This window comes from Cheilinus undulatus, linkage group 16 (genome assembly GCF_018320785.1).
Source record: "Cheilinus undulatus linkage group 16, ASM1832078v1, whole genome shotgun sequence".
NCBI lineage: Eukaryota > Metazoa > Chordata > Actinopteri > Labriformes > Labridae > Cheilinus > Cheilinus undulatus.
Window position 1 is genome coordinate 1,236,827 of NC_054880.1, and position 9,930 is coordinate 1,246,756.

The 9,930-nt window shown below is 37.2% G+C and overlaps 1 protein-coding gene across 1 annotated transcript in view; it reads right to left on the reverse strand.

The window, feature by feature from the left end:
- The window catches only part of LOC121523437, a 14,158-nt gene extending 12,286 nt beyond the window's left edge, over positions 1-1,872 (reverse strand). Inside the window, exon 1 of the mRNA XM_041808340.1 lies at positions 1,821-1,872. Coding sequence (XP_041664274.1) covers positions 1,821-1,854 — 34 coding nt within the window. The 5' untranslated portion in view covers positions 1,855-1,872. The remainder of the gene's footprint in view (positions 1-1,820) is intronic.
- Positions 1,873-9,930: the final 8,058 nt, after the last annotated feature.

The window sequence follows — 9,930 nt, forward strand, 5'->3', positions numbered from 1 at the left end:
GACGAGCTGTCAGAGAGAGAGACATTAGAGAGAGTTTAATCCACAGCTCTGTAACTTCAGCCCTCAATCAGGTCTGTTAGAGAAATTTCATGTTTGACTGCAGAATCAGTGTGCTGATACAAGGTGTGAATTGTCGGGGGAGGATTTCCCCCCTTCTGGTTTTGATTCCCCCCCTCTGATGATAAATTTTCATCCCCAGGGGAATACATTTGTCCCTGAATGCATCCTACTGTGTGGTCTGATCTCAGCATTCACTGTGTGAGTGAAATCCTGATGACACACAATCAAAACTGTAACTGAGATCGATGAGGGAACGGAGTTGATAAAACTTTGAGAAGTTTTCAGACTTTTACCTGTTGAGACTTGAGTTTCTCCTCATGTAGGTTGTTCTCTGTCCTTCATGGATCATCTGATCATGAGCTCAGAGAAGTTTAAACAGGAAAAATGCCCTGATGTTTTAGTGCAGGGGTGTCAAACTCAATCACAGCAGGGGCCAGATTCTGCATTTGGGTCTAACCTGAAGGCCTAACAGGGTCAATATTTAACCATAAAATGTGAACCTTATTTTCACCAGAAATTAGTTATGGAGTAAAAAACTTAGCACTGATGATAAATGAGTTTGCGATTTAAAGGTGAACATGATAAGTTAAAAAGTCAAAATCTGAGGTAAAAACAGGACATTTAAAGTCAAATAATGTTTTTAAAAGGCAAATTATGAGATAGAATACTGAAACCATCAACTTTAAAAGAACAAAACTGAGAAAAAATTCAAACTCATGATTTTTAAAATTGTAGGTAAAAAATGAGGCAAACATCGAAATCATGAGTTTCAAATGTCAAAATATGAAATAAAATTAAAAATCACGAGTTTGTAAGGTAAAAAAAAAATGAGATAAAAGTGAAAGTTTGGAGCTGAAAATGGTCAAAATGTGAGATAAAAGTCAAAATCATGACTTTAAAAGGTCAAAACACTGAGATAAAATTAAAAATCAGAAGTTTTAAAGGTAAAAAAGACGAGATAAAAGTCAAAGTTAGAAGTTGAAAAAGGTCAAAACATGAGATTAAAGTCAAAATCATGATTTTCAAAGGTCAAAATAGGATTCAAAATGGAAAATTATGAATCTAAAAGGTTAATATATGAAATTAACAAAAGCATAACTTTTGGTCATAACTGTGAGAAGCAAAATTGAAAACATAAAGAAAACATTTTTTTTTTAAACCAATTTTCCTGACCTTTTATAAACTTATTTTTATTGTTTATTTTTTTCTCATTTATGACTCAACAAGGATATTATAAACCATCAGAGTTAATTTTACATTTTTATACCAGAGGAACTCTGCAGACCTCATACTGGTGGGCCAGTTATAATAAAATAATCATATGATCTGGTGGGCCGGGCATAACTACACCACAGGCCAAAAGGCTTATAATAAAAATTAAAACAATTTGATGTAAATGATAAAACACAGATTAGACAGGCCTAATTATCAGTTCCATTTTTACCAAGTTTGTTCTGCTAAATGCTACAAAGTTAAATATTTCACACTGCACCTTTAATACCACCACCAACACAAATTTGTGAAAACACCACTCTATGTCCATATGGACATGTGAATGTCATGTTAGGGTAGTGGATGTCATGTTAAGGTAGTGGATGTCATGTTAAGGTAGTGGATGTCATGTTAAGGTAGTGGATGTCATGTTAAGGTAGTGGATGTCATGTTAAGGTAGTGGATGTCATGTTAAGGTAGACGTTACTAACCTTAGATTGTGACTGAACCCAAGAAAAAAGAAAACGTGGAAAAATGTGGATACTCACCAAAAACAGTGCTGAGTCTCCGTATGAACGCCATGCTGAGACAAACTTCACATCACTGGAGTGATACGAGGTCAGATATTGAGTTAGAATGAAAACCTTTTACGTTCGCTCAGTAGAGTCATGAAGGTCTGAGAAACTGACTGTGTGCTTATCCTTTACTTATCCACATTAAACCCTCAGGATGTTTAACAACACAACTGGTTGAGTCCCTTCAACTCGTCTGTAAGGATCCCAGCTTTAACAAGAAGGTTTTAATATTTATAACGTATAACTCACAACTAAATAACATGCATGTATGTTAAAGGAGTAAAAGCTCTCCTTAAAAAGAGAACCAAGCCTCTAAATTGAAGTTGGACCAGGTTATTTGAGTCGTGTTTGAGACTTCATCACTTCAGTGTGATTAACAGCATGTTTGAGGCTCCACCCGTTCACCATCTGTCAGCCTTCATGTATGATGACTCACATGCAGATTATGGAAATAGGGGCTAATATTAGATTTCCATATGACCGTTCACAGAGAGAACATCGGAAGCAGCTTAATGTCCAAACATTTAATCTTTTTCTTTCACCTCCTCCTCCATGTTTTTTTCTCCATCCTCATCTCAGTTCTGGAGCTTATCAAACTGTGTTTGTTTGGGTTTAATTTACTGAGGAAAGACTTTTGAAATATTCGCTGTTCTTGTTAGGCGTTCCTGGAGGTCTTAGCGAGAGCTAATTTTCCAGGAGAGGCTGCTTTAATATCTAAAAACGTATTTTTGTACCTTTTAAATGGATTTCCCACAGGTTCTTTTTCAAATTTGATTAGTTCACTCACATAAAGATTTCCCTCTGATAGAAAAAACTGAATAGTTTCCTTTTTTCATGCCCTGGGAAGAGAAAGATCCCCTTATCTTTAGCAGTCATGCTACGGAAAAACACAAAGCATCTTAAAAACATTAAAACATATTTTGCTTTCACAAAACTGTAAATATGAGGATTTAGTAAGGGTTAATACATATTATATGGTGAGTCAAAGCCAGACTAGACAAACCAACAAAGCTAGACTTCAGTTTATGAGGCTTATCAGACCAGCTTGTATAGGAAAATGTTGTAAGAAAGGGCAAATAAGGGATTTATTGTTGCCCTTTGACCTTCAGAATCTAAACAATCAATTTAATTCAGGTGTTTCAATCAAACTTGTTGTCTCCATAAAATATCTTATGAAATAGCACCGTTACCAAGAGAGTTACAGATCCTGGGGCTAAGTGCATCTAAAAGTGCCTTAAGGTTGGCCAAAACCAACGATAAGAGGCTAAACTTTCTGGTCTTTCTACAAAAAGTTCACAAGCAAACGTCGGTTTGGTCAAGGATGAAGTTTTATTTCTTTACAAAACAAGAGTGCAGACTCGAAAAAGAGCTCAGACAGAAGGCAGGAAGAGAAATCTACGCTTCAGTTTTGACACGACAACTTTCAAGCACTTAGAAAATATAGAAGAGCTCTGTTTACACACTGATACACACAACCTGCACGCCATATACACTGTAAAAAAGAGAGAGAGAAAACAACTGGCTGTGACATTTGAAACAAAAAGACAACGGTCCAATTTCACTGTAATACACGGCCAAAGAGGGAAACAATTAAAATATTTCAACCTTTAAAGCTGACGAGTCATTCAGAATCATGATGATGGTATTTTAACTGTTCTTAACTTCTCCGTTGAAGCTTAGAACTGAAACCATACATGTTAAAACAGCTTTGAAACATTTTCATTTAAAAATTTAATATCTAATTTATACTTGATTATCTTTTTCAAAAATGAATCAAAGATATTTGATTTATTTGGAAAAAGGAACTCTAGAGCTAGATGGCAACCAAATTAAGTATTCTCAGTGTTATGTTCAATTTTTAAAATAAAATCTGAAGAGTAACTAAACCCAAGAGTGTTTTTATTCAGCTGATAACTGATTTTTATGAGTATTAACTACTAGTGTTGATCATTTAGGGTGACAGCCTTCTGACTGTTAAACCTCAGCTAATGCAGGTGAATTCCTCAGTAGACTTTAATTTGGTGGGCCCTAATTACCCAGTCGTTTCTCAAGAAAAAGGTGGCAATTACCCTGAAATAAGTTGGCATTTAACCAAGTCATACCTTTGCAAATATATTGGAAGTATTTAACTAGCAACAATGAATCTATTATCAAGTCATTCCTTGTAATATTGTGGTGATTCCCTGGTAATTAGCCAGTATATTAGTGTAACCCTAACCCTGATAATACTGTGGTAACTCTCTGGTAATTAGGTGGTATTTTACCCCACCCTTTTACCTGACCCTAACCCTCTAAGCCTAACCATAACCCTCATAATACTGTGGTTATTCTCCGGTTATTAGTTAGAATATTACTCTAACCCTAACCCTCATAATACTGTGGTAACTCTCTGGTAATTAGGTGGTATTTTACCTAAACTCTTTTACCTGACCCTAACCTTCCGGGCCAAACCCTCACCCTGATGATACTGTGGTAATTCTCTGGTAATTCCCTGGTAATTAATGGGTTTTCTACTCTAACCCTTTCAACCAAACCTAACCCTCTTAGCCTAACTCTAACCATTGTAATGTTGCAGTTCTCTGGTAATTCTCTGGCAATTAGATGGCATTTTACTCTAACCTTAACTCAACCCCAACCATCTAAGCCTAACCCTAACCCTCATCATACTGTGGTCATTCTCTGGTAATTTGCTAGTACATTACCCTGACCCTTGTAACCCTGTAACACTGTGGCAATTCCGTGGTAAATCTTGGGTAACTAAGCGATATGTTACCCTAACAATTTAAAGGAAACCTAACCCTCTAAGCTTAACCGTAACCCTCATAATACTGTAGTAATTCCCTGGTAATTAGGTGGTATTTTACCCTTACTTTGTAGGATAATTCCCAAGTAATTTCTTTATCCTGACCCACAATATCAAAGTGAGTCATCCATGAATAATTACCTCCGCCAAGGAGGTTATGTGATCAGCAGGGTTTTTTAGTTAGTTTGTTTGTTAGCAACATAACTCAACAAGTTGTGGATGGATTTTGATGACATTTTCAAGAAGTGTCAGAAATGGCATACATAAGAACTGATTAGATTTTGGGAGTGATCCAGATCACAATCTGGATCCAGGAATTTTTTTAAAGGATTCTGTACTATTGGGAGGTAGGGCTAAGAGGTCTGCACTGTTACCACTTTCCACCAGGAGATGGCGGACATGAGTAACTTCTATCCCAACAGCATTTTGGGAGTGTTTCTATTCAAAGTTTTGGAGTTTATAGAGTTTGAAAGGCGCACGCCTGGTCGAGGAGACGAGTCGGAGTGTAACAGAGAGGAAGACAGCGAATTGTAGCGAGAATACTCACAATGCTGGGAGGAATAGAGGAATATTCACCCTCTGCCATGACTTCCAGTTGTCCAGTGAGACCATGGGTGAGACTGTCAGTGCATCTGTTGGCGCTGGCAGGCAATGCTTCTACTATAACAAACCACCCGCAGTGAAGCCAATGCTTTGCCTCACCATGTTTCCATCCCACCGGGGAGGGAGTAATCGGAACATGACATGGTGGGGGCACATGGGGACGGATCCAGGATTTTTTCAAAGGATTCTTCACTATTGGGAGTGAGGGCTAATGGTGGTGCTTTTCTAGTTTCTTATGTATCTTTTAGTTTTAGGGGGTGAAGGTAAAATATCACCTAATGACCAGAGAACTGCCACACTATTTCAAGGCATAACTTGGTATTTATTGCATTATTAGTAGCTAAATACCTCCTAAATATTAACATATTTATGAGTTTTTACTTGGAAAAATTCAAGCCTTTTAAAAGGTAATTACCACCTTATTCTTGATGAAATAACTAGATAATTACAACTCATTACTAGGTAATGATAGCCCACTAAAATAAAGTCCAGTGCCAGCATTCATCACCCTTGAGCTCATCAGGAACAGTCTATTTTCCCATGACTTCTCCCATAACAGCTATAGCAATAGTATGTGGTGACGGGGTCTGAATCCCCCCTGAATGCTCTGTAGCATCATTTCACACTCATGTAGCTTGCTTCTTTGGATGGTTATGGCATTATGACTGATCATCAAATCTGAGAAAGCAGCATGGGCTTTATGATGGGAACAGTGTAAAGACGTGACTGTTACACCTCAGCTGAAACTCTGGGTTTAGTTGCTCTTTAATAAAATGTATAAACTCATTTAATTAAATAAGTTATCAATATGAAAACATCAATACAGGGTCAAAATATAAGTTACTGCAGGAAAACCTCATATACAGTGCTCTGCAGAGTCCTTCTGCATCTTTTAGTTGGAAAAAGGACTTCACCAGGCAGTGATGCCACTGCAGAGAGAAACCACACTGCTGATACATAAACACATAAAAGAAACTCTGGGCTGAATTTATCGGCTCAGTGTTGATACTGAATTTGCTTCTGAGACAAAACTTTTTAAAGCCACGACACAGAATAGAGCAGAGACAAGTTGCATTCTTCATTTAGGAGAAAAAAGAAAATTGCATCTCAAAAAAAAAAAAGACTTGACAGTTTCAGGACAGACAAAGTACTTACAGGAAAAATCCACCTTAAAAAAGTTTCACCCATTAAAGCAAACGCGCTCAGGTGGTGGTTTCTGGTCAAAAAGTTCAACAAATTTTCTGCATATCTGAAATGCAACACGTGTCTGATGTCATGTGCAGCGTTGCAGAATGCATGACTTTTCTTGGTGGTTGGTAGTTTGAGACAATATATGGAAAAGAACAAAAATAAAATTCGCAATGCACTTTAGAATAAATTTATCAGAAGTAATATTTACCAAAAAAATCACACCTTACCAAAAAGATGCAAAGCCTAGTTTGCTTGTGAGTGGATTTCTCTTGAATTCTTCCCTCCATATGTGCATCTATTCTCTTTAAAATAAGTCTATTTATGCACTTATGCTTTATTAGTTGTCAGTAATGTGTCTGTGAACACCTCATCTCCCTTTAAAGTCACTTTCTGACTCTCTTTGTTGTCATTCAGAGTCTCTTTCTGGTCTTTGTCTTCACTATTTTCTAGTAATGTCACGTCTCATCGTAGTCCCTGCGTTTGTTTTTGATCGTCCTCCTGTCCATGTCTATTTTATTTCCCTTTGATTCTCTGGTTGCAGTTATTATACCTCTCAGTCGTGGTTTGAAACCTTTTGTAGTCATCTCTTTGTAGGAAATTGGCATCTCTTTTTAATAACTTTCTGCTGACTTTCATACTAATAATATAAACATTCCACCCATAAGCCAGGATGGGTTTTTCCTTTAAGTACTTTGTAAAAGAAAAGAGAAAACACAGAGTTAAGGGTCGACCAGCTGCTCTGTAGCGTCTGCAGTTTAACACAGAGAATAAAAACACGGTCACAAGTACAGAAGAAAAAGCAACCAGTCCTGACTCCATTAAAGGGTAAAAAACAGCAGCGATGACTGCTGGAGCTTCTAATCCTATGTAAACAGGCTTAGTGTAAGGCAAGGAGGAAGAGGAGGCTGCAGTGAACTTTAAGATGAAGCATAGTAGGAAGAGGGATGAAGGTGTGGGAGGAAGAATGATGATGAGGAAGAGGAAAGCGATCGGGAGGATGAGTAAGCAGAGAGAGGCGGACAGGCGAGGAGGAGGAGGAGGAGGAGGAAGAGCAGGATGCAGATGGCTGAGAAGCAGACGGCAGAATTAAAGGGATCAGACGAAGGCTCAGACACAAACTACGACTCCAAGCTCAACCATCATCCACACTTTGATTTATTAACCTGTTGTCTTAATACATTTGTCTTTGTTTTATATTTTAATCCACGTAGTCGTGAACACTGTAACAGTTTCTGATCGACCAATCAGAGAGCCTCACTCATAGCAACCTCTGCACTTTCCCATTTACAGAGCGACACAGTGAAGTTGTGACCTTAATTTTGTCATTTTAACACGGTGAAAGCGTGTGCTTAGGGTGTCTGCAGGAGCGATTAAGGTGATCCACATAGAGGAGATTTTTCAGCCTGTTTTTTAAACAGAACAATAATTATTTAAACGGCCTGTTTGGAGTTAACTCTGTGGCTGTTCGATCCATCCAAAGACATGAAGAATACAAACATACAGTGCTGTGAAAAGCTAATTCCCCCTTTCCTAATTTCTCTTTTTTTGTATATTTGTCACACTTAAATGTGTCTGATCAGAAACATTTTAAAAATATTGACAAAAATAACCAGAAAAAAATGCAGTTTTTAAATCAAAGATTTCATTTATTAAGAGAAAAAGCCATCCACACCGACAGTACCTGACCCCTATTCCTTCAAATCAGGACTTAACTGTCATTAACCATATTTCTTGTGAAGCTGAGTTCAATTCTACCAGCTTCACCCCGGCTGATTACTCTCAGACCTGTTAAATCCAGACCTCCCTTAAATAGAACCTGTCTATTAAAGTGAAGGAGGCTGAAAAGCAGCACATCATGGAGGCATCTAAAAGAAATCAAGAACAGATGAGAAACAAAGTCATTGACATCCACTAGTCTGGAAAAGGGCAAAACTATTTCTAAGAATGGGGACTCCAAGGAACCACAATGAGAGCCATTATCCACGAATGGAGAAAACTGGGAACAGTGGTGAACCTTCCCAGGAGTGGCAGACCGACTAACATGACTCCAAGAGTGCAACAACGACTCATCCAGGAGGTCAGAAAAGAACTCGATCTAAAGGCCTGCAGGCCTCACCCGACCCAGTTAAGGTCAGAATTCATGATTCAACTATAAAGTTGGCCACACAATAACCATGTCAATCATCGGACAAATGCCAGATTATCTGATCAATAAGAGCGCAATGGCTTATCTCACATTTGCCAAAAAACCCTCCAATGTGGCTGAGTTAAAATAAATTCTGTAAAGAAGAGTGGGCTAACATACCTCCACAGTGATGTGAAAGAGTCACAGACAATTATCCCAAATGTTTGCTTGCAGTTGTTTCTCCCAACTGGTCATTAGGGTTAGGGAGGAAATGACCTTCTCACATAGAACCAGGTAGGGTTAGATGACTTTTTTCCCTTAATGAATGAATTTATTCTTTAAAAACTGCATTTTGTTTTCACTCTGGTTATCGTTGTCCAATATCACAATTTGATTGTTGATCCAAAACATTAAAGAGTGACAAATATGCAAAAAACAAGAAATGTCGAAGGGGGAAATCACTTATTTATAACCACTATTGTGTAAATCAAGAGAAAACACCTTAATATTGAAATGTGACATTCTGGTAATAATAATTACCTATGGGGTTATTAATGGAAAACTTATAACATTAGTACTATGTTACTGTTGATTATATGAGCTTCACTGAAATGCTGGTCTTGTTAGACAGGTGAGAGTGTTTAACATATTTTCTCTGGCTTTTAGGAGGACAGCTAAGGTTAGCAGACGTCACGAGCACCAGACTTATAATTTTACTGATTTTAGAAGTTGTTAGAGGTTTAGATTATCTTTATACACCTCTCTGTATTTTTATCTTTATTCTTTTACTGAGGTCAATGTTATAAAAGAAACAGACCAATTAAAAAAAATTAAAGTAATTCAAATATTGTTGGCCTGTATTGTCAGTGGCCTTTTTTTTTAGTGCTGGTAGCACTTATATTCAATTCAAAACCAATGGAATCCATTATTCTCAGTGCCAAGAAAAACACATCAGCTGTTTTCACGCCGCACTCTCAGGGTACTGATTACCCATAGTGGGGGTGGGCCCATGACAGGCCTGAAATTAAAAGTTTGTTTCTATTCTTTTTAATAATAATAATAATATTATTATTGTTATTGTTATTTTTAATAGCTTGTCATTTGTGTCGTTATTGAATGAAAAACACCTAAATGTCAGAGAAAACAAGATAAGAAGAATAAAACTGAACACTTGGTATTTTTTTCAAACATGAAAGAGCCCTGCGTATTGTTATTTTATGAAGTACATCAGTGTAAAGTGAATAAAGTTAGTGGTAAAGAAATACATTATGCAGTAGTTTAAACATTTTTGTAATGTGCTTATTTTCTCTTACTTTGACAATATGCCAATAAACACATGAACTAATGTGAGGAAATAATAC